The following is a 26,526-nucleotide window of genomic DNA, read 5'->3' as shown; positions in this document are numbered from 1 at the left end:
TAAAATAACCATCAATAATAGAGGGTAAGTTCGTGTTTTACTGCTAAAATAGTACAAAGGCACACATTTCCTTTCATCAAGGGAATTTTTTAAAAGTGTAACCCCCTGCTAATAAATATATTTAATACATTTCCTACTGATAAACAACTTTTTTTTCTGCCTATATATGCAATGTTTTCCAGTAGTACCAGTGCCTCGGTTTAAAACAAATGACTTGTACTTTTATTTTGCAAAATACCTAAATGACTTTTTCACAGGCAGCCGTGTCCTCATAAATCTTTCCAGATAATCAAATACTTCATTTCATAATTACGTTTTGCAAAGACAACCCAACAAATCATATCACACATGAATAATGGTTGCACCATACTTAATTGCCTTAAATTAACTTTATAACTCCAAATGTTGCTATCACTGAAATTAAAGTCACTTATCTGTGAAATGGAGGATCATTTTACCAGCCAAGACTGATGGCATCACACCGCACGGTAAGTAACCAGCTGAGTGGAGACAATATTCAGTTTGCCTTTGAAAATAAGCTATTTCTATTCAGAGGTTCAGTGAGCTTGCATACCTCTGATAAGCAGGGAAAAGTGTTCCTCTGTCGGATCAGGTGCCCTGGTATTAACACCGACCAAGAGTTTAATATTCAGAAGGTGTTCATATTTACGTTTGCGTGTATTAGAGTGTGAGTGACACCAAGCAGGTGTTTCAGGTAGGAATCACAGCCAGTTGGCACAGAGGAGCAGGTGGTATTCTCACTCTATTGACACTGAGAAACATCTTGGGGAGGTTTTAACAAAAACAAAAAAAGGTGACAGACAAGGTGTGTGTGCATCGGCATGAACGGCTGTGTTCATGTAAGAATGCAAGTACAGCACTGAATGAGACGGAGGATATTTAACAAGGTACTGGATTGAGGTATTACATTTATATTCGGTCATGAACTAAACATGGCCTCAGTGGAATATCCTTTAGTGCTCCTGTGAGAACATTTTGTCAAAACAGCCACGAGCTTCACTTACAGGTGGAAACCGTGATGCTGGCAGGGACGCTGATACTGTTGTTAATGACAGCGAACACGTTGATGTTGAACTCTATTCCCGCCTCCAGGCCTGAGATAGTGCAGGTCGTGGTATTGCCTGGAATCCTTATCTCCAGTTGCACACCTGATAGGAAGGCAGGTACAAAGATACAATGGTATATATATTTTCAAAGATATACATGCTTTAAGACATTTTGAATAAACTGCAACTGAAATGCAATTTTCCTTCCTTCTACAGGCCAGCATATCTCTGTACATACCTCCCGGGCTGCTGGGTGTGTAGGTCACTAAGAAATCTGTCAGAACAACGGACCCCTCCCACTCCACGTCGATGGTGCGGTCAGTCACGCCTCGGATCTTCACGTTCATGGCGGGTGCCACTGTCGAGACAAAATCCAACACAAATGAAGTTTAAACTGCTTTTTTTTGGTGTGTTTTACAATAACAATTATAAAGTGTAACATCAGAAAATCCCCTTTGGAGTAACTTGTTAGTATATAGCAGAGGTGTGGACTCGAGTCACATGACTTGGACTCGAGTCAGACTCGAGTTACCAATTTGATGACTTTGGACTCGACTTGACAAAATCACCAAACACTTGCGACTCGACTTGGACTTGAACACCAATGACTCGGGACTTGACTCGGACTTGAGCCCTCTGACTTGAGGTGACTTGATAATTTAATTCAGGGGTCTCCAACACGCCGATTGCGAGATGCCGCTTGAAGAGCAGACTCCCGTCGGGGAAAGCAGAATCTTCAGCCGCTGCAACTCTTGCTGAGAATCCATGCAGGCAGGGGCGGGACTTTATTTTGCTGAGCCACCATGCGGCCAATCATATGCGAGGACACACTAGGATCATACCATTATGTGAAAGAAGGGTGGGGGGCAGACGCTCCAAAGACAGCAGGTGTAGTGGTACAGGCCAGCTACACAGAGCGACGGGGAGACGGGTAGCCGGATTTAAATGCAAGCGCGTCGGAAGAAGTCAAGAAATTTGCGAAAACCGAAAAAAGGAGCAGCATCTGGCTGCATGTCAATGATATTGGAGAAAGCAAAGCTGAGTGCAGGATTTGTAAAATGAAAATAACCTTCAGAGCAGGGTTTTTTTTTTGGTAACCACTCAGGATTTATTGCCAGAGGTGGGAGAAGTTCAGATCTTGTACTTGAGTAACAGTACCAGAGTGTAGGAATACTCGGTTACAATAGAAAGTCCTGCATTCAAAATGTTACAAGTAAAAGTACAAAAGTATTAGCATCAAAATATAGTTAAAGTACCACCTGCAGAGGGATCTAGATTCAGGTGTTCTTTTCCCCATAGAGACGCCTCACTGCACATTATCCCTTGCATAAAGATAGATTATGGGTCCCTTATAACATGCTGTACACAGTGGAAATAAACATTCTGGTCACCTCAACATCAGGGATCTTATACATTAAACTCCTTCTGAATCAAACCGTCACGGTAGCCTTACCTTACTGATCCCTCTTACAATAGAAGAAAAACACGTTACTTTACCAGCAGAGAGAAAATGGATTATTAAATGATTAATGTGACTAATAAAGAGCAGTTTGATTATTAAGTATTATTCTGTTGATCGATGTCATTACATTTGTTGAAAAGCACATAAGGACTTGTTTAAGACTCGTTTTGTCAAAGTTTAGGACTTGGACTTGACTTGAACTTTCCCATCCTGACTTGAGACTTGACTTGGACTTGAGCGCAAAGACTTGAGACTTGACTCGGACTTGAGCGCAAAGACTTGAGACTTGACTCGGACTTGAGCGCAAAGACTTGAGACTTGACTCGGACTTGCAAAACAATGACTTGGTCCCACCTCTGGTATATAGTGCATGTGTCATAAGATTGCAGTTAGCAATTGTCTACCTTAGTGGGAATACTCAAACGCACTTGCTCAAAATTGTATGGCAACGTTTTTCACACCAATAATTAACGATTTCAGTGTTTTTATGTTAGCTAGCAAAGCGAGGCATTTTTGATAACATATTGGGGGCGTGTGGTGCAGTGGGTTGTGAGTTGGTGTTCGGATCAGGGGGTCACAGGTTCAAACCCCACTGCAGTCAGCATGTCGTTGTGTCCCTGGGCAAGACACTTCACCCCAAATTGCTCCTGTGGGGATTGCCCACAGTATTGAGTATGTAAGTCGCTTTGGATAAAAGCGTCTAACAAGTAACATGTAATGTAATGTAATATATCAACTCAATTTATGGAGCAAAAGCTAAAATATGGCTTCATGGTTTGGGAATTGACTGTCAGTGCTACAACTACTTCCTAAATCCAGACAAATAATATGTATCAGATTGAAGTAGACTTTTTAGTTAATTTATTTGACACCACACAATAATACATATCTGAATTAAATGTCAAGCATTTGAATGTACTCATGTTGATGTTGAACCACAGCAAGCACAAGTCAGTAACATTAGACCTAGTCTGATTAGCTTGAGCTTCCCCAACCCTATGAGAGTGAGCATTGAGATACTCAGGGCAAGGATCCAGATTAACTTTTACATTGATTACAACAGGGACATATAAAATGTAATGAGCCTTATGCATGCACACACATTTTTGGAAACCCTTCTTCCCCACTTTCAAAATTAATCAAGCGCCTCGGATGGATGAGTCACCTAACCAGGGACATGAGAGCCAGATAGTGGAGCAGATCTGGGGACCGCTGTAACCGGCACCAAAGCAATCTGACAAAAACGTCATTTTAAATGACCGTTATGTTTGAGGTTGTGATGGGGCTTGAGGGGATAAACAGGGCTCAGTTTCACACATACACATACAGAGACACACCTGCTAAATGTCAGGCGCACTGGTGCGAACAATGAACATATTTAGTTTCACTTCACTGACTTTAGGCCGCACCCTGGAGCCCTAATTCAGAATTGTACACAATACTGAGACATTCTTGTATGGCTCTATCCTTCAAAGAGTCACATGGTCCTCTCCGACTGCGGCACCTAGTAGCGAGTCCCATGGGAGAGATCATACTCTCCATTCCACCAATACAATTAGGATCGGCAGGGCTGTGACAAAGAGTAATTGTGAAGAGTTCACCTTTCTCTTCGTTTTGAATGGATGGAAAATGGACCAGGACACTAATGGATGTATCATGACAATAAGAAAGGCAAAATATAGTCAAGCGGAGTGCCTTATCAAGTTGCTATATTTCCCCTTTCTCTGCATGATTGTGCCATTCAGGTTCAACAAAGGTAGAATAAATACCATTTAAAAAGTTTGAATTATTGTGCCAACCCCACACAACATCACTATATTTGTCATTGTTTCGCTTGGTTTTCTTCATGCATACACGTTAAAACATGAAAACAGGCTACACTGCAATGCGTATATGTGTGTGTTCCAGTCAGTAAAAGAAGCCAGAGCTTGTGGAAACACGAGGCTGAGTGTTTACATGACAGGGAGGAGCACTGTCATTCACTCGGGCTGAAGTAGAGATCGTCAAGCCATAAGCCCTGAAAGGTGGTGTTGAATGTCAATGTGGAGGCATAAACAAGAGTGTTTACAGCTCCCACTGCCAAAAACAACAAGGAGGAGGGGGGAAGGCAGGTGAAGGACATAAAGGAGGAGAAGACAAGACAAAAGGTACACAGTTTGAGTCAAAGAAACAAGACAGGTTCACAGACAGGAGGAGAAAAAAGACAAGAATAGAGGAACCTCATAAACACACGGTTAAATGAGAGAAGAATAAGGATGACTTGGGAAACGAGAGTGAGAAAGAGCAAATTGAGTGTGATAGTGTGATAAACAACCTCTCACACTCTCATCATCTCTACATCCTGTGATACAGGAATACAGCACAGCACTGAGAGCGTCTCAGGGGAACCTTTGGACACACTAGGAGCCGTTTCCACACACTCTCCACAGATGGGCCCATGCTACACAGTAGTTAGCTCATTTCCAAACAGTGAGCCTGCACTGGGGACAGATCCTGCAGCATTCAATTAGCAAGATTTATTTCATCGATTAGACTCAGCTTCATCACGTATATGAAGGAAATAACAAATCAAACCCACGGTATAGGAAGTAAAGACTTTCTCTTCTATAGAAAATGAAGGGCAAACTCTCAAGTGGGCACTTTGGAAAAGGTTCTTATGAAATATTAGACAAAGGAGCGTTTTACTTAATATACATCAGAGATAGAGGAGCGGTGAGCATCTCACATAGCTGTTGATACATGAAAGGCTGTTAACTGCCAGGTAATTCAAATGCAGATATATTATTTCCTTTATTGTCACCAAGGACTTGATTCTTACATCCTATCAACATTTCTCAAGAGAGTTTCTGGCCTTTTTGATTGGGCTAATGTCCAACTTCAGAAGCATTTGTCCGTGCCTACCTTAAAGTCTGTGATTTATTTGTAATCCCTTTAAGCACATCTTGTTCTTGGCTGTCTACAAGGAGTTGTGATGTCAAACTGTTTTAAGGATTTCCCCCAAGTAGAACAAAAAGCATCAGACATGTAAAGATGAATCTGAAGTTCAGCTGTATCCCTTCACCCAAACATTATAATTATTCTTAACAAATGACGTGTTGAAATGCTTATCTGCATTACCGGGATGTTACAAATGCACTGGTTATATTAGTTGCAAACTATTTCAAATGCAGAGCGGTGTGAATTTGCCAGCATGTATCTTTCCTAAAGGATATTCAGGAATCTCTCTACATTTGTTGTCAGTGATACAGTTTTATTCTCACTGAAACAAGTTAACAAAAGGCATTTTGAGATGTTATAACAATCCTACTATTAATGTACAGACTCCACAGTTTTGAAGGAACACCTCCTGAGTGCATGCAGAGCGCTGAGACCCCCCACTTTGTGCAGATTGTAAATGTCAGTTGTCACCACGAGCACTCTAGTGATGTACTCGCCACTTTTGCAACTGAAGAATCAGGACTAATTGAACTGATTGTGGAGTTTCTCTGCTGTCAAGATTAAACACTACACTATAGCAAAGGCTGATCTTTGATTTGTGTGTGGAAATATTTGTATGTAAAGATATACTGTATTTTCCCATACGCCCGAAACATCCCATTTAAATTCAACAGCCTCCATTATTTCTCACACTGGAAGAATATAGGCCACCATGATTGAGGCAAAAAATACATCCCGCTTTCTTCAGCTTTTGATAACATGAAACACTTAAGCCTGTCACCCTACAGGTCTCTGGTAATTGAACTGCTTCGTTTTGTATTCAGCAAACTACCCGCTACAAGCATTGGCTATTTTAGCCTCTAATTGGGAAGAAATAAGCAATTCGGACCCCCTCACTAGGTATAGATATTAAAGGGGAGGGCAGCACGGAAGAATGAGCCTCGGTAATACGATTTGCCGTGTCTGTCTTTCTCCTGCTCACTCTTCTGCCTGTCATCATCCTTCATGTTGTTGACAGCAGCTTTAGAAGGGAGAGGAGCATCTGTTATTTTGGTGTGAAGAGCTGGGTGTGAACAAAAGGCGAGCTCGACTCAAAAACTGTCTCAGCTGCAGTGAATGTGACAGCTCTCTGGTCGGATGAATGTGACTTTTGACCATTTAGTGTTGTCATACCTTCTGCTGTCCAGCAAGTCAAGCGTCCCGCCACTTGGATTTGAAGCAGATGGGGGACGTTTTTTAACCTGTTAAGCCCTGAGCCTGTTTTTCAGGTCTCAGGCTCGAAAATGACATTCCCAGAACAAATGACCATATCTTCCCTTCTAAAAGGGTTAAATTAATAATCTTTATTCTCAAAGTAATGATAAACCTGTGAGTTGGATGTAGACAAGTCAGAATCAATATAGATGTTTTTTATTTTAAAGAAAATTCAGATTTTACATAGTAAAAAACTGTAAATTATAGTGTCCGTCCAAAAATTCTTTTTTACTTATAGTGAAAACTACCCTTGGATGATGGTAAGGTAGACTAAAAGCTTTAGGAATCCAAAGTACAACATATAATAAGTACCCTGTATCAAGATTGATGCAAAACAAGTGACATTTGACCTTTTTAGAGAGATTTAGCCAAAAACCCCCCTTCTGGGGTCATTTGGGTGGATTTGACCTATCTCTGGCCCCCCTTGCTCGATCTTTATAACCGCTAGAGCCAATGGAATCGAGGGAAAGTTATATACACACCAAAACGTTAACAAATAAGGAGTGAGAGTGACGCGTTACCAAAACCGGAAGCTGCATACACTCTGGTGGCTACCATTAGCAGCTAACTTTTCCGCTCCGATTTTTACATAAAAAATGGAATTATGGATTATAAATCATTTCTTCAAAGGCACAGGTACATTATCAACCTATGGATCGACAGGTGTAGCATTTTTTTTTTTTCGTTTTAATGCCATTGAATACGTCTTTTGACCTAATTGACAGCTACGGTGAGACGATCTGCCGTAAAAGCTCCGTAAAGGTACGTGTTGTGATGTCTGTGTTTGCTTCCCCTGTCGCAAGTTCGGATCGCTCAGTGATGATACTATACCTAAATAATCAGTGGAGTCTCAGCTTTAATCGGCTATATTGTATGTGCAGCTACGATAAGTAATAAGGGTATTTTTATCTTGAATTGTGTGCCGCAGTGCGTTAGAATCTTTTCGCTCAGGGGTCATTTAGACGCTTCTTATGAGACTTGTGTTTTGTTTTGGTAAAAATTGTTAATATCATCAGTTAGCTGAGATTCTTCCCGTTAATCTGGTGCTACACATTAATAGTTTCATAAATGTTAAGAAGCCCTGAGACATTATCTCGGAAAAAAAACGGTGGGAGGGGTCCAATGGGGGGACCGCCGTGCTTAAGAGGTTAAGGGCTGCAAGATGCTTAAAATGGTGGGCCTGAGTTTTTAGATCCTACTGTATGTACCTAACTGCTGTAGCAGAGAGTAAGAGAGAACTTTGCATTCATATATGCTCAGATCTCTCTAGCTGCTCGGTAGGGTTCAGAGAGGCCAACAAGATTCATGGAGCATAATTTATAAGACGGTTTACATTCTATCTAAACACTACACTCGGCTGTAAGATTAATTTCTTCCTTTATTTCCTCAATAGTGTGGCCGCTGTAGCTGTTATCTTTGTACAAACTCTCAGCACTCCATGGAACATGAATTCCATTACCCACTGTCATGTATTTAAAGTTTCTGTAATGTATTTCAAGTTTCTGTAATATATTTTGTGCTGGAAAGAATAGTTCATCACATGACAGTAAGTTGCCTTGGTAACGTAGAAATCCCATCTAATGTTGCAGCTTTATTATAAAGACACGTGATCGCACAAAAAGATCAAAAACTGATCTGTCTGAAGGTCAATTCAAGATTCAAGGCTTTATTGTCATGTGCACATTAGCTACAGTGTAGATATGGCAATGAAAAACTTAAATCACAGGCACAAAGTAGCATGTCTTTGAGTTGGATTTCTTTCTGAGTTTTCTGAGCAATTGTTAAGGGAGTTTCCATGTTGGGAAATTGAACCCCAAATGTCTGACAAATGTTCTTCAAGAGGATCAAACTGACTAAATTGATAAAAAGTAATAGCCTACCAGAGTTGCAGTCATCTCCTGCGAAGCCATCCTGGCACACACAGAATCCCTCCTTGCAGACTCCCTTCTTGCTGCAGTTGTTGGCGCAGTAGACCATGGAGCAGTCCTCCCCCACGTACCCCGGCCTGCACTGGCACGTCCCGTTGACACACTGCCCCTGGTCCGAGCAGTCGTTCAGACACCTGCCCACCATGCAGTCTTCGCCGGTGAAGGACTCTTCGCAGACACACTCTCCGTCGATACAGAGCCCGCGACCCGAGCAGTCTGAAGGGCACCGCGGCTCTGAGCAGTTGTCGCCTCCAAAGTCACGGTCGCACACACACTCCCCCTCCACACACACACCCTGGTTGGAGCAGTCGTCCGGGCAGCGGGACTCGGAGCAGTTTTTGCCGGCCCAGCCGTCCTCACAGATGCAGCCGCACATGTCAAAGCTGAAGCTGCCATGGCCGCTGCAGCCTGGCAGGAAGTCCAAATGACCTGGGCGAAATAAGGGACAAAAAACGCTTTATTCAAATATCAAAGTAAAATGAAAGGTCACCTATTATGCAAAATCCACTTTTTCATGTCTTTTATACATAAACATGTGTCCCCTCTGTGTAAAGAGATTCTGAAAGATTCGGGAAAAAAGATTAGCTCAGTTTTTGTCCTGATCCATTTATATAAAAACCTGTCTGATTTTGGCCACTTTATGATGTCATAACGTTTTTTGGGTTAGGGTAACCATTAGCCAACCAAGGTAACACCCCCCCACCTTATCACCTGAATCTCCTCCTAGAGCACCATTGTGGTTTTTTTAACCAAATATCTCGCAGAGGGGCGTGGGGAGTGGCTCCTTATTTTCATCTAAAGTAACAGACCCAGAATCAGCACTTTTGAAACAAGGCTGAAACAGAGGGGTTTATGGGATGCTACAATGAGTGATCTGTTTGGTATTTGGAGAAAAACACTTCAGAGACATGTTTTGTATATATCTGAGACCTATAATATTGATGAAAAACAGTATAATAGGGGACCTTTAAATCAAAAGGGAATCAGTTTTAGGGTTAAATGATTAGTTAAAATTAGAAATGAACACATCGAATCATTTCCGTCTTGATATCCAGAAAAAGTCCTATCCCTCTATGATGGAAGAAACAGAAGTCAAGACATCGATAAAAAGCTGTCTCATTTCATGCATTTCCATCCAGCCGCCGTCCTCCACAGCTGAACATTTCATCCTCATTCTGATTCACATCCTGACTGCAGGAGATAATCATATTCCCACAGAAGAGATTGAGCGTTTTCAGGAAATATTTGAATAGGGTGATGGTGTCAATGGAGCAGATCCTTTAACCATAATATATCCTCTAACTCTATCCATTCTAATCCCCTCATATTATAATACCGGCATCTTCTGAATAGTGGACTAAATTCTTACCAGTCGCAAAAGGGTTCTCCACAGCTTTTAGACCGAGACTGTGTGTGAAGAAATAAAATAACCCTCAAGCATCAATATTCTGCTGCCGTCTGTCTCTCCCATTCATGGTATAAGCTGTTTTTTCTATATCTTATACTACTGGTCTTTTTCGATTTGCCACATGTGAGTTTGTAGCTTTTTAACATTCAAATGCCTAATGGTTGAAACCAAAGGGATTTATCTTCAAATATCTCAGGTCAAATAGCTTATATTTTCCAAACACAACATCCTCCAGCTTCCAAAATCCTTGTACATGTTTGTCATTGTCAAACAGTTCTCACCCATGGCTGAGCTCTCCCCACAGCACCCAGAGCCGCACTGAGCTCTGAGCAGGGACACTTCTCTCTCCAGCATCTCCACCCTGATAGCAAGTTGCTGGATTGAGGTTGTTGCCGTACAACCACATGCAGCCTTTGGGATGTTGATGCGGTGAGTGAATGTTACCTGAAGTAGAACAATGGTTTGGTTAAGAAGTGCATTTTGTCACTTAACGGCATTGAATAAGCTTATTTCATTCACAGTAATGGGATAAGGAGGATTCTGTGAATTCTTTTGAGTGTCAGACACTTTCCTTTAGTCTGGTAGATTCAAAACGAGGCAGAAGAATTAACCAACTTACCATCAGCTTTCATGGTTTAATAACAAAAGAATCAAAATATTTGTAGAAAATAATTTAACCCTTTCCAACAGCAAGATAAAAGGTGGCATCGCTAATGTGTACAAATCCAATGAAGGCACCAAGAAAAAAAACAATTCAGAAAGGAAGTGGAGTGCTTACTATGACTGTTTGAAAAATGTCTGTGTTATTCATAAATTGTGAGGCATGTTTTTTTAATGTATAAAGAAACAGTGCTCTCCTTAATACATAATGTCGAAAATTTGAAATGTAATCATTTATAATTATTATGCTCGAGTGGTTTTTCAACAGCAACCTATCAATATTGTAATAATGTTACTTTTCTATTAATTAAACTGGAGGTTATGTACTAGAATTCACAATGACCACAGCCTTTAAAGTTTACTATGAAATATTTGAAGGTTCTTTTAACAATATGTCCTGCTTGTGTTTTTGCTTTGGGTGATGTGGCTCTTTTAAATATTTCTAGGCAAAACTACATATCACCGTGAATATCAGTAGGTAAATGATGATGTGTGATGAAACAGATGTTTCCGTTCCTCATGAGACCGTCTGCCTAAATCACTCACAAACAGGCTCTTCACATCTCACTCTGACTGTCATCCAAAACGCTGCATTGCTCTCTTTGCTTTATATTCTAATCAAACAAAAAACAAAAAATCATTGCTAAAACCCGTACCTGGCTGTCAGCATCCATCGTCTGCTCCGTGTATTCTGTTGGACCATTGGGAAACATTGGACCCTCCATAGAAGGTCTGGACCCCAACTCAGCATAAGAGCCTTTGAAGCAAAAAGAAAGTTTTTTTTAAAAGTGTATAAAAATACCGCATGCATGTGTGTGTCTCTATGAGAACAAAAGATGGCTTCAGGACAGAAGATAAGAGAACTACAGTGAGTTTCATCAAACGCTCGATCGATCGGAAGGCCTCACCATCACCCGGGGCCGGTGGTGCGTTGGTGTCCAGGTCCACAGAGCACAGAGACTCCGAGGGTACGTTGATGTTGTAGACGTGGTTAAATATCACTGGTTGATCTCGCAGGGTCTCGTTGTCTGGGGAGGCGGAGGGGGGCTGATCCCTCCCAGAGGTCTGCCTCCTCACTCTGGTGGTACGAACCAGCTTGTTGTCTCCTGAAGGAGCAGCGTGAGCGGCACCCTGGAGAGAGAGGCAATGTGAAACAAAAACCACTGCAGACGGTTTGGACTCGGGGTTTGTTTTTGTCCTTTATGTCTTGTGTTTACAGAATATGATGAGACTACAAAACAAAGAGAACTCCCCATGGGGGGGACACAAAACAATATGACACTAAAACATAGTATATCAAGGATTTTCTCACTGACTGCAACAGTGACGATGCCATTTTCAAGTTAAAAATGTGGGGCAGAGCTCTCTCGAGGTTACAAAGCACAGGTAATTTCTAACATTAGATAAGGTAACATTTCAAGGGAAATAAAGCCCCGGGCAGACACCATGGGATCAACCAAGGATTGTATTTATGATGACACCTTTTTGAAAATCAATGCTACCTGTGCGCAAACCCAATTACTGAACCCAGTATGGCAACCGTAACCAGGCACAGCAGGTCTCTCACGATTGTGATTCCTCCACATTTTGATGTGTGTGTGCACGGGGCTGTAGTTAGCATAATACTCTACATGTAAAGGGTTTGGAGAGTGTATGAGTTAAATACAGGAGTAAAAGTGTAACAAATGTGTCAGTGAGATCCACAGATGTAACCTGCTAATGTTAGTATGTCCTCTGAAGCAGCTTCCTACCAGTAGAAAGGCCAAGGAGAACATCATTAACTAGATGTGCTGTGGGGTTACAGGTTACTGATATCCAAGGTGCAGTTTTTCTCACTGTGTTGATGCCAGGCCTGGATATTGTTAGAGATCAAGCTATCATAACACCTCTCTCTTGCTCTATGGGGAAGTTTAACCCCAGCAACTACAGCCAATGTAACTCAAGCTACAGTAAGGTTACTTTTACCAACTAAATGGGTTAGGCCTCAATCTAAAAGCCTTTAACATACCGTTTGAACATTTTGATTTATAATACAGGGAACCTTTGCACAAGCTGTACATTCAATCACTTTTTAAACTTAAATCATAATGACTTTTTCTTTTATAATCTCTATCTATGTTTCATGAACCAATACACCTCTTTCAAAACGAGTCAGCTGAAAACATTACAAATTCAGCCAGAAATATAATTTGTATTCATCTCATCAAGCTAATGGTAATAAGCTGAATAGTAAAACATAATTAAACCTACCGGAAGTTATTTCAGCCAACAACATTGGTGGTAACTGGATAGAAATGTAAAGTCTTCTTTTGTCTTAGTGAATAATAAGTTGTCATATTTTGTTCTAGGTTCCTTATAATTAAAAGCCTGATGTGTAGAAGAAAAGTAAAGAAAAACAACACTCAACTCAAAATTGTCTCTGTAATATGCTAAATAGTCAGTGTGAATTTGTGCCCAGAGTCAAGTGATTAACATGGCTGGCTAGCCGTGGGCAGCCTTACTCAGAAAAGTGGACAGGGCGAATTTGTACCTAACAATTTTTACCTGCAGAGCAAGAAACAGAGCCAGAGCCAGGACCCAGCCTGCTGTGGGCACAGTGGCCCTGTGATGCTGCCGAGCCAGAGGCATGCTGGGATTAAATCTCAACACTCCTGTCCAGGAACACCTGTGGAGGAATGGAGAGAAGAAGAAAAGTAGGAGGAGAGAAAAAACAGTCAGTAATGTTGTTTTTGTTGAATATGAAATACACAAAGAAGCAGTTCCAGTGTAGTGCGCCACCATGGAAACATATCTGTTCATGTGTGTGTTTATTCTGTGTGTGTTTCAGTGCATGTATCAGGAGACCCACTGCAGCTTATCCTTATCCTCTGTCAATGGAAATAAAAGCCTTTGATCTGATGTAAAATAAATGACTTTAGAAGAGAAACTCCTGTTTGGATTGTGGAACTGGCTAAGAACCTTTGAATGTATTTCACTAGGCAATAGCAAATATTTGATCTTTCCACTTGGGAGGAATACGGAAATATTGCTCGGGGAGAGAGTTGACAGATGGATTTCAGTAGAGAAATGGTTTGAGTGATGCCGCTGTAATCCCCTCTCCATTGAGTGGGGAAGTGAGAACGCTGGAGTAAAAGCGGCACAGAGGAAAAACTGACGTGGATCCTTCTAGCTGACTGTCACATATCAGCACAGATAAAAGAGTGCCGGGCAGAAGCTTGTCTTTAATGTGGCTATTTGAATGTATTGAGTTTTGCCACTATCATCTGAATCAAACATCTTACTACAACTGCAGAGAGGCTCTATTCTGCAAGTGTGGGGACAGCTGGTATCTTGAAAATATAAGGACGGGACTGAAAAGCAATTATATCCGTGGTAGGAGTGTGTGTGTGAGCGTGTGTGTGTTAGCTGTAATTTAAAGCACAATTCCCTTGAGTTGTAGCATGTTCCTTTCTCCCTGTGTAAGATGAGCTTGTGTAGTCGATTTTCAAAAGGCTCTTTTATCAAAACAATGCATCTAATGGTGGTGAGGTAGGCTGCTGCTCTCAGCTAGTGCCTTTTATGAAAGCCTGATGGAAATGTTCCTATCACACCTAACTGACTGCCTTTTTTTGATCATTTAGGGTGGACATGTTGAAACCTGTGTGTATTTGCACATAAATGAGAAACACAAAGAATCCCAGTGAATATAAAGCAATGCATCCTTTTAAGTCTTTCTCATTGAGGGAAAATAAAACGTGTTTTTTAAAGTCATGCATACACAGAGCCCCTCTCTCACACAGACACACTCAGAGATGGCAAAAGTACACACATCCTTTACTCAAGTAGAGGTACAGATACTCATGTTTAAAAATACTCTGGTAAAAGTAGAAGTACTGACTAAACATCTTTACTCAAGTAAAAGTAAAGAAGTATGGGCTTTGAAATGTACTTAAGTAAAAAGTACCCATAATTACCAGCTGTTTTATAAAGTAACTGACCTCCCTTTATATTAATAGAACAATAATGTCATTGTTAGCTAATGAATGTTTCGATGCTGAACAACGGCAAAGATTACAAAGGGCTCGATTATGGCAAAAATCATAATCTCGATTATTTGGGTCAATAATTGATATCACGATTATTAAAAACGATTATCCATTTACTTTGAAAACATCAATTTATTGGAGAAAAAAAATGTGAACAGTATGTTTTGAACAGTTGATTACCCTGAACTTTAAGTGTAATTCAACTGAAAAACCAATTCATAATAATAATAATAATAATAATAATAAAAAAATAATAATCGTTTTATTTCAATTACGTTGTTTTCGTAATCGTTGCAAGCCATAATCGTAATTGCGATTAAAATACGATTAATTGAGCAGCCCTACACAGTTCTCATTGGTCGATCTTCGAAATCGTCGAAATGATGGATACACAGATCGTGTAAAAATAATGATCACGCCACCAAACACAGATTAAAACTAAAGTAATAAGCCTGTTTCGAAAATGTAAGAAGTAGAAAGTACAGGTATTTGTGTTAAAAATGTAAGAAGTAAAAGTAAAAAGTCGTCAGAAAAATAAGTAGTGGAGTAAAGTACTGATACCAGAAAAATGTACTTAAGCCCAGTAACAAAGTATTTGTACTTCACTACTTCCCACCTCTGGACACACTTCACTTTCAAGATCTTTTGCACATACCTGAGAACATCCTTCATTCCAAGGCAAAGTGGAAAAAACCTCTCTGTGCTTGAGGTTTTTTTATGTGTGCTGAACAGAAACACTGTTGACACATACAGTACATCATAAAGACCCACAGGGGAAAGGTAGCTGGTCATACGTTGCAATCTACAGCATACCTCGCTTCCCACGTTGCCACCAATGCTTTACCGATGACTTTGGCCTTGCTGAAATCGACTCCCGACCAATACCTACTGCTGACACGCTGAAGAAATGGAAAATGTTCTACGTGGAAACCCTCCCCTCAAGCATGCTGCTGTCTGACACGACACAAGCAGTTTAATTGGAGAATTCACCAAACAAATGAGAGGCATGCTGATGATGAAGGTTGTGCGATGGACAAAGCCAACCGGAACCATCTCGTTCACAGCCATTAGCTAAAGCAGTCGCCTTTCTCTTGGCTTCAGTAGACGGCTCGCATGCATTTCTAAAACAAGGGATGATGATAAATGGGTCTACATGGTGGATGTTGCACTCACTTCCTGTAACAGGCATAACGGAAAACAGCTCTTGGAGTATACGTATGAGGCCAATACAATCCACTAACAATATATCTTTGTATTATTTCTGTTAAACACCATTATATTGAGGATGATGCTTTAATGGTTTGGAATTAACAATTTCTCCTAATAATTGTCAAGAAATGTCATGGAAATATGTGTTTTGGTCTAAAATCAGTAGGGATCATCATCATCTTTCAACGAAAAACGTATTTCAAAGTAAAATAATGATTTATTTGGTAATCACTTATGATTTGAGACATTATTCTTTACATACAGTACATTATGATGAATGTAATACTTGTCTCTCTAGGATATCTGTGCACTGACTCTTACATACAGTTACTTACATTATTACTGATAAACCTTTTATTTCCTGATTTTAAATGTTTTGTTGTTTTAATAGATAATACTTCAAACAACGATACAATTCTTCCAAGGTAAACAAGGTGTTGATACGTCGGCATTGTCACTGTAAATATACTTTCATACAGAAATTAATCTTCTGTGACTAAAGAAGCGATACTCATATATAAGCCAGGCTCTACTATATATTACACCAGGTTCTTAAACCTCTTTTCTATGACACAGAAGGTAAAATTAGATGTGTTATGAGATAAAGGTGGCATGCAACCTTTTCATCGCACTATAGACAAAAGAGATAAAGGTTTTGCTTTAAGGCATACTGCTTTTAAACCCATACCAAATATAGACACCATACAGACAGTACATGAACACAACCCTATACACAGCTTTGCATTGATAGTGATGAAAGTTTCAAAGAGTTTCAAAGTCACAGGGTGATATTTTACAGCATTGGGTCATGGTGCAAACTGATGCCCAGAAGCATTTCATCGCACAACGAGGAGAGGTTTTTCATGGAGGCGCAATTAAGGACAGAACCACTCATTCAGAGTGAAGAGAATCCACATGCTTCAGGCACTAAAACTGGCTTCATTTATTCACTTTCTTTTTTCACCCGGGAGAGAGAACACACGCACACAAGCACATTATCTAACACTCAGCACTGATACATACGCCTTCAAATCTACAGTACTGTTACATACGTCATATCCACATATACAGTACGCATGGGAAAATACACACAATGTTATGTATCGGGTGTTTTTAAAGCCCTTCATTGACTCTGTGTAATAAGCTCTGAAACAATGCTGTCACTTGATGTACTACCTGGTGATTTCCTTGAGACAAATTGGATGAGTTCCCCCCCTGTGGGGCTAAAATCAAACTGGCTGTTCCAATTATAATAAAAACCATCAGGAAAATGTATAAAGCACCACAGAGGGAAAGGCAACATATTCAGCTTATACAATAGAAAAGAGGCCAATGGGCAAAAAAAGCGTAACCGTGAAACGAAAACCAGCACGGTTAAAAAAGTTTTATGTAAAAGATAATCACTTTGATCTTATCCGTCTAACTCTCTCATCTCTGTTAGATTACATTTCTCTCTGAGGTGAGCTTTTGATTTTTTTTCTGTATTGAATCCATCACAATATCTTTCTCTTTCATGCATAATGTGGTTAACGGGCAGAAGAGTTGATAACAAAAAGAGAATTTAATTGTTTGAATTCAAAGTGTAACTTCACCGATATACCTAATCCAATCTTTGTCATGTGGCAACTTTAAAAAGTATTGTTATCACATGCTGCGCCTATAGATGTTCTGCTGGATATATGGACGGCAAGTGCTACATGTCAAAGAAATACATCCTACTTTTATAATTAAAACCTATAAGATGAAAAAAATATATGATGTGCATGTTGGTTATATTTGTAATCTCAATATAATTAATGTGAAGACTTTGAATTGCTCAATAAGGCTGACAGAAGTTTGACTAACCTCAGGGATGGGAAGAATACGATTATTCAGCAGAGCAGTGCGCTCTTCAGACTAAAACTCATTTTAACAACTCCAAAAACACACAGAGGTGTTTTTATGTTGCCCGAGTGAAGCATTATTGATTTAAATGAAACAGTTTGGCATTTTGATAGCTCACCATGAACTTTTACTGCAGTGAAGTGTTAAGAGAGGTGTCCGTAACGATAAGGCAGTGCAATGCAAATGTAACTTCAGGGATTACTGGGATTTGTGGTTGCGGACTACAAGTCAAAAGCTCACACTGCGGAGGGTTTTATGCAGCCTTGAGGCTTCATGAGGCATTTCTCATGCTTATAACCCAATCCTTATTTCAAAGGTTGCTTTTTTGTGTTATATATTAGCCTACCTGACCTTTATATACACTCTGTAAACACTCACATTGGTTAACCTAGCTGGTGGTTGACAGTTTTATATTTTCTTAAAGGTCTCCTATCATGCTATCTTTAGGCATACATTATGGATCTCAGATATATCAAAATATATAAAAAACATGTCTATGATGTGTTTTGCTCAAAATACCAAACAGATCATGCATTTTAGACATCCCTCATATCCCTCTGTTTCAGCCCTGTTAGAGAACTGCAGGTTTCGGGTTCTTAGCTTGAGATACAGCTAAATGCTGCCGTGATTAAACGACATATTATGTTCCAAACCACATCAAGGATTATTTCTGAAACAGTGTGGTGAGTTCAAGGTGAGTTACTTTTTTTATTTCCTGCTTTTTTACACATACTCTTTCCAGTACAGGTTAGCTCTGAGTGTTAGCGAAGCTTGCTAATGTAAACAAAGACCATATTACGTCCAAAACACGTCGGGCATTGTTTCTGATAGCAACGTTTCTGTTTGGGCGTGGGTCCACATTTCTGATATTACGTCATATCGGACGCAAATCTGGATCAGCTCCGTTGCACCCCCGTTTTTAGAGATTTGGGTACGGAGGAAAAGAGAGAGCCCGCGGGGGCTACGGGGCTTAACAGGTTAAGGAATGTTGTTCAATGTTGAATCTTAAATTGATCTGATTTCTGTAAGATGTTATCACTGGTTCCAGTTATTCATTCTCCTGCTTCACCACCAAACCAGAGCAGACAACAGATGTCCATAAATCATCCTGAGATGACTCACTGTCTCACTTTGTCCACAGTAAAGCCGATACACTGTCACTTCACTGTGGCAGTAACCTCTGCTTACACCGCGCATCTAGCTGATTACATCTTTAGTCGAGCAACAACTGAAGCTCCTGACCCTGTCTGCATACTTAATATATTCATTCGCAGTCACATTATTCACTGTTTGGATTAACTGGCAGTTTGAATGAAAGAGCGAGTTTACATGATAGAGTTCCCAGACTTGACGTCCTTCATGCTGCAGAGAACAGTTCATTTTGTTCTGATTTTCTAACTAGTTACCAATGTGACTGTGTTGTGACTGTCACTCAAGGAAGTGTGGGTGATAAGTGTCAGGCTGCATGTTTCACAGTGTGTGAAGATGGGTTACGATTTGCCTCTGAAACAGGTGATTGTATCTCACCTAAGAGGTAGTATTTTTTAACATGTTGGGAGATGTTAGGGCAACAACAACAACAACAACATGTATTAGATCATCTGTTTATAATTGCCTTACATTGTCTGTTGCTCTGTGCCCTTAGCTCTCTGGTTCCTTTTCAAAATAAACGCTTAAAAAAATACAGGCTTTCATTTTCTATTAAATTGTACAAAATATGTTCTATTTCTGACAAATGTTTCATTAATTCTTGTCACAGTTTATACCAATTTAATGGGCTAGCTTGCACAGTATTCACAACTACTAAAAATAACCTACAGTTTGTTATATGTTGATTATTTAGAAAAAAACAAGGACATTCAGTGCATCACTGTGGTTCATCGATGTGATTTTCAAAGTTATATGGCAGAGAGAAATAATTTGTAGGAGGATTTGGCTTCAAAGTCAGTACAAACTGTTAATTAGAGCATGTCACAAAATAAAGCACAAAAGTATGTTTGTGATAGCAGATATGTTGTGTTTAAGGTAGTTTAGGTTCATTGGTTTTAGAGGAGAAAAAGGGCAACTCTTAAACAATATTACACCGGGATCCATGGGGCTGTACTGCATGTTCTTAGATTTTGCTGTAGGTGTGAAGAGTTGTCTTTTATGACACCAACACAAAGATGACAGCTTGTTATTACCACAACAGAATCTGCTGAGAGCTCTTCCCTCCTTCATCCATAATGATTCCCTCACCACCCATGAGTGAAAGGAGCAACGATGGGTGTAATGTGGGAGTGTAATGTGTTGTCAGCTTTAGGGCCTAAGGCATGGCAATTGTCATAATGGGACACGACTATTCCTCTGGGCTTTCTCTAAAAACACGATGCACAGTTTTACCAAACATCTACAGTACCAATACAAAATGTATTCAAAATATGTATATTAGGACATGTTATGTATATTAGGTCCATACACAGACCAAATCAAATGATTTTCTTTCTCGCATTTAGACATTTTAAAACAAAAATATTATACAAAGGAGTGAGAGTAAAGTCATAGAGGGACAAATGAGAAGAAGGTTTGAGAGACTGAGAGAAGAAAGCTACAGAACAAGAGCATAAAGCTCAACAAGCCTCTCTCATCCAACCAGCTGCAACATGAAACAAGAAGCAGCCACTGAACGCCTCCCTCCCACACACTGCTCACTAATCACAGCCTCTGAATAAATGTGTGAGTAGGTGTGTGTATCTGTGTGTTTTAGCAGTTAGGGACCCACAAGAGAAGCATCCCTGTTGGATTACGGACGGGGTACGTACTTGAAAGCTTCATTAACTCCCACTGTGTGTGTGTGTGTGTGTGTGTGTGTGTGTAGCTCACTTTCCATGGCCAAAGGGCTTTTTAGACTGTTGCCTCGTCTGCTCGCTGTCTGCCCTGAAGACATATGTCTCAATCTGTGTATGTGGTCTTATTCCTCTCTGCGGCCCTCAGGGGGGGGGGGGGGGGGGGGGCTCAGTGAGAACAGATAAGTCAGCCTTGGGAGCAGCTCATTGAAACCATCCCTTTACGAGTCGGGAGGAGGACAGTGGAAACGCTTAATGAAGCTATCGCCTTCTGTAATCCAGCTGCGATGGTAATCACCAGTGCCCCCCCAGCTGCTGATACACACAGGCGCTCAGAGGGACCCTGTGTGATCATGAGCAGACAGAGGGAAGGAAGGAAGGCATCGGGGGCTTCTTCTGGTTTAAGATGCTGCAGGCTGGATGTCAGTCTCAAGGCTGAACTGGTACCAGAGGGACAGGAAGCATCAGACTGCCGCGTCACACTGTGTCAATGTGTGAGGAGTCAGGAGAGTGGACAAGTGGACATTTTTTGCCATGGTCACGCTTCCTTTTATCCGTAATTTTTCAAAGAATGACCTCCACTCTCAGCTGGTCCATCTTCTCCTATTTGCAGCTCTCATTTTTCATTATCCTGACTTGTCACTTTCGCCATCTCCTTTTATCTCTCTGACAGGTTTTTCATTTGCTCTCTTTCTTTCTCTGAGGATTTTCTTTATCCCTGAAAGTCATTTTCTCCACTCTGTACGGTAAATCTGTTGTTCCAGAGATGTGCTGTATAATCACACATCTATGGTGGATTTTCCAGCTGAAAGCCACATACAGTAGATATGGAAAGACTGGCATTTGCTCAGCTTTTTTCATTGCTCTCTCTCTCTTTTTCTGGCAGATCCTTGTTGTCCCCTTCTTGCTCGCCCTAAGGAAGTAAAGCCATAACCTCCATTTGCACAGGTTAATGTGCAGCCACCTCGACATGAACACAAAACCAATACCAGGCCTTCTTGCGTGGGTGATCGCTCACTCTCTCTCTCTCAGCTGTTCTTTTATTCTTTCTTCGTCCATGTTTCCCTTTAAGCCCTCTCTGTCTCTCTTCCTCTCTCCACCTTGTAAATTGGACTCTGGCAACATTACGATGCTTTTCTCATTATACCCATCACTCTGGCCAAATTGCCTTGTCTTTCAGGACCATTGGGCTCTGTTCATTGGCTGCTCCCGCAAACCTGAGGGCTGCACAAGTCTTTCCCTCTTTCTCTGGGCTGTTGCAGAGCAAAGATGGGACCATGAAATGGATTTTATTCTACAGCAAATAATACAACCACAGGCCATGGATGCCAACTGCACACTGAGACCCATTTATCCAGGCAGATGTAAACAAATGTTCACAGGAAGCACTGAGATAACATGCGGCAAGGAAGCGCTTCAACAGCGTCAATCTTCTGTAAGCAAACCTGACAAAAATGACAACCTTCCTCTAATTGGTTGCACTTTTCATCATGAACACCCGTCACATACTTGGACATCAGAGGATTGATATATACCAATGAGGTATATGGGAATATAAGTTACTCTTATGTTGCACAGAGCCATATCGGCCTGTGGTTACACAGTAATAGTTGCTGTTGACACTTGATGTATTATTGTCTACAATTAAAAGAAGTTCACTTGTGAAGAAGATTGTATCACTTATGTTTGCTGTGACCATTACTATAAATAGATATTTTAATGTAGCCAATCGAAAATGAGCTCAACAAAAAGTCAACTGACCGGTGAAGGTGTATTGGTGATACTGTACTTCTGTACATGCTGTATATGAGGGTACATAATAAGCACTTTAACACTACATTCTATACGTAAACAATGTATTATGAGATTTTTTTTCTGCTTTCCTTTATTCCAATGCGGTCTCTTACTTGGAATACTTTATTAATCAGCAGAACAAAAGGGTAACCATAGTCCTTTAATTAGAACTAAAGAGAAATCCATGATGTCAGTGATTTTAAATCCTAGTCTCACCAGCATTTGTGTGCGAGCATTGCAATTTCAAATCTGTGCACTTCTCCGTAAGAGAGTACACAACTGTTTATTCCCTGATCCTGAATAATTACCTGACTTCATATTAATAAGGTTTATGTTAGGGCTGTGCGATTATGGCAAAAATCATAATCACGATTATTTGGGTCAATAATTGATATCACGATTATTAAATACGATTATTCATTGACTTTGAAAAAAATCCAATTAAAAAATAAATAAAATAAATTATACATTTAAATAAATAATATCAAAATAATAAATACCAATAAACAAGATCAACAAATATTTTGGAGCGCACTTCCACAAGCTACTAAACATATATAAATATGATAAATAAAAATAAATGAGACCAAAATTAATTAGATCAAATATGTTGCAGTGCACTGTCACAACCTAGCAAAGCTAAATAATTGTTTTTTTCGATTATGTTGTTTTCATAATTGTGGCAGGCCAAAATCGTAATTGCGATTAAAATACGAATAATTGCACAGCCCTAGTTTATGTTGTAGGTAACACTCATATCCTCATAACTCAAAGAAACAAATAATGTAATAACTATTGGTTACATCCTAGCCTAAGTTTGGTCTTGGAGTCGACTCGGGTGGTCTTCCCTTCATCTGTGGTATGGCCTCGGCAGAAATATAATTGGTCTCAATACACATTCAAAACGAAAGAGACAGAACAAAGGAAGCATTCACACAGACAGACAGGCAGAAAAAAGCACTGACTCAAAAGTGGGAGAAAGCTAAAAAAGCTATCGGAGGCATGTGATACAAAGTGGTTGAGATAGAGCTAGAATAAAGGGCACAGGAGACGGAGAGAGCGAGACACAGAGTGGGCAGATGAAAAAGTGTGAGAAGACTGTAGAGAGTGGAGGTAAATGCTTACATCCTTTTCAGTTCGCCCAGCTATGAGTTAGGAGGAATTGAATGTTTGTTTTCTCTCTCACTGTCTGCTGCAGCTGAATACCCACTGCTCTTCCATTCTGTCTCCTGACACAAAACATGGCTTTTAGCAAACATTTTCCTTTTCAGACCAGCCCCGGGGGTCATCTTTAGAATGGACAAAATAATAAAAATAAAAATCACAAAGGTAGAAAATGCTCACAAATTAAATGAAAAGTTGCTTGAGATTCAAGCATAACAACCAATTCAAAATGCACAAAACAAAAAAACTTTACTTATGTTCTACTCACAACGGTGTCTGTTCTTCAGTATTTCTGTTACTTTTCTGTATTAGGCACAAAATATACAGTATGTTCAAGGTTTTTAAAGAGCACTGCTATTTTGCAAATTGTCTCTCCACTGCAGAGTATGGTACCTACATAACTCACATCAAACAGCCTGTCAGTGCCTGACTTTGACATACACTTACAGTCCTCCGACTCCCTCTTTTATAATTCTCTTCCCCTATCTTTTTGCTCAGACATGACCTAAAACAAAAAATGGACTCAAACCTTCAAAACACCTTCTATCTGTCCCCCCAAGAGCTGTATGTGGGTCTGTCTCCTTTCAAGTAAGCATTTTCTGTCCTTTAATCTTCCCCTTTCAAAGGCTTCTGTTGCTTGTGGGACAGAAAAGCTTTCTCCTGGAGCTTTCATATAAAGTAAAAAGGTGGGGAAAAGTCGGCCTTCTACCACCTGTGCCATCTGTTTTTCTCTCTCTTCTATAATTCGAAGGTGGGTTGAAATGACACACAAGCCGCAGCAACAATCCAATACCATAAGCTGTGTCGAGACGATAAAGTAACTATGGAGGATCAAAAGGATTGACACGTTCTTATGTTGCTGCTGTCTGTTCAATGCTATGACAGTGGGGGAAGAAGAAGAAGTGCTCGGGATTGTATTCAATTACCGAATAAACAGCTCAACGGCAGAGAACCGCAAAGCTGGTTATTTTAAAGCCTGCGCAGCATTTTGTCTCATTGACAGGCATTAGAACGTGAATCTGCTTGTGTTTGTAGTGACATGTTTCTTTGTTAATGACAGCTTCTCTTTGAAATGTGAATAACCTACTATATGGTAAGTACTAGTGATATTTTACCCATGCTGAAACAGTCAATTACTTTGTTCTTATTTTAGTGTCTTTTTTGTCAATTTTTTTGAACAAAGTAATTTTTTTGTTGGGAAATGTCCTGGTTTAGTGGAAAGTAAAGGGATAGATTTTGTTGTTAGTTTTGGAGTTTTGTCGATTGTATCGTTATATCAACACAAGCTGAATAAGGTAAAAGTTAGTGAGTAGTTACATTGTACATTTAATGCTGGCATATGTGTAATTTGGTCACACATTTTTCAATGTGTGACCAACCTACCTGGAAACTACACAAAAATAGTAACTCTTTTAATTACATATTTTGTCCTAGAAGTGTTTGATTGGTTGGACCTCCATCATTGACTGCTGTCGGCTTGATATGAATCACATTGGTTAAAAATAAATTATTGATGAAGCTGCAATTGGACTTGTGAGATTTGTATTATTGATTTAGCTACAAACTGCTGGAACAGGTTGAAGAGCCTTTAATTACGGATCATACTGAAGAAAGATTGGTCAGACTTTAATCATTGAATGGATATGAAAAACCCATGAAATGTAACACTTACAATCTGATTGCTCCAGTCCCTTGACTATCATTTTATGGTAGAGGCCTCTTCTGGCACAAACCTGTGGGTAAGGTGTTGCTCTTTTCACCACATGCAATTTACAGAACCATAACAAAAACAAGGATTATCTTAAAAAGTTGGATTCAACCCGACTTGTGGAAAGCGTTCTATTATAGAAGACTAGCCCTTAACCTGACTTTATTGGCTACCAGTGCAAAGAAGGTCTCATCTAGAAATGTTATTCACTACCTTAAAGACACGTCTTGGAACAGTGCAGCTGTATCTGAGCTTTTAAGCTCTCATGAGCCTGAGCACAGCATGAGATCCAGAGGCAGTGCTGCTCTGAACATGTTTCAGTCCAGACGGACGACTACAGCTTTCTCCATCAGAGCTCGAGCAGACTCTTTGAACAACCTGTCTGATGAGATCAAGCCAAACTCTTTAAAAACCTTCTTTGAGCACTACGATTTCTCGAACTGCAGTATGCTGGTCTGCCTCTGATTTGTGTTGTTCCGATTGCTTTGGGCTTTAGAGTATAGATTTTAAATTCAAAACACATAGGAAAAGAAAAACAAATACAGAAAGAAACAAAGAAATTGTAAAGATTTATGATAATCAAAGCTTCTTGTGTTAGGCGTTTCTTTAAAATAATACTTCTTTACGGCTTGTTACTTACACCAGTTTTCCAGCTTTGATGCCCTCGTCCTAAAAACGTTCTGCACACTTATTTGTTATTAATGGTCCTACTAAATGTACCCCTTATTTTCACCTGAACTGTCAGAGCTTTTATCATTAGTTGCTCCAACCCTTTAGATCACGGGTGTCAAACTAAATTTCATCACAGGCCACATTAGCATTATGGTTGCACTCAAAGGGCCGGTTGTAACTTTAAAACTATACATATATAAATATGTAATATATATAAAATAATGTACTATATTACATTATTGCCTCTGCATTGAATTATTATCGGATAGGGTATAACTTCATAATTAACTATGTCTGAAAGCAGAAGTCTAGGGCAAATAATTGCAAGTCTCTTCAGTGAGAATGTCACAAAATGATTTAAAAAGGAAAGCCAAATTCTGGGAAAAAAAAGTCAAAATCAAAAAAAAGAATTGACATAAAAAAAAGAAGTAATATTTTGAAAAAAAAGTCACATTTTGAGGAAAAGGTTAATTCTAAGAAAAAGTCAATTTCTGAGAAAAAAGGTCAAATTTGAGATGCATTGTGCTAC

General features: G+C 39.9%; 1 protein-coding gene across 1 annotated transcript in view; it reads right to left on the bottom strand.

The window, feature by feature from the left end:
- tnr (tenascin R (restrictin, janusin)) overlaps positions 1–26,526 on the bottom strand; it is a 161,753-nt gene that overhangs the window by 58,458 nt on the left and 76,769 nt on the right. Inside the window, exons 4-10 of the mRNA XM_034137721.1 lie at positions 13,261–13,381; positions 11,625–11,847; positions 11,373–11,473; positions 10,338–10,500; positions 8,601–9,077; positions 1,306–1,425; positions 1,026–1,169 (exon numbers count right to left, since the gene is read on the bottom strand). Coding sequence (XP_033993612.1) covers positions 1,026–1,169; positions 1,306–1,425; positions 8,601–9,077; positions 10,338–10,500; positions 11,373–11,473; positions 11,625–11,847; positions 13,261–13,344 — 1,312 coding nt within the window. The 5' untranslated portion in view covers positions 13,345–13,381. The remainder of the gene's footprint in view (positions 1–1,025; positions 1,170–1,305; positions 1,426–8,600; positions 9,078–10,337; positions 10,501–11,372; positions 11,474–11,624; positions 11,848–13,260; positions 13,382–26,526) is intronic.

This window comes from Trematomus bernacchii, unplaced genomic scaffold (assembly GCF_902827165.1).
Source record: "Trematomus bernacchii unplaced genomic scaffold, fTreBer1.1, whole genome shotgun sequence".
In the NCBI taxonomy this organism is placed as follows: Eukaryota; Metazoa; Chordata; class Actinopteri; order Perciformes; family Nototheniidae; genus Trematomus; species Trematomus bernacchii.
This window is presented reverse-complemented; position numbering and strand designations above follow the sequence as displayed.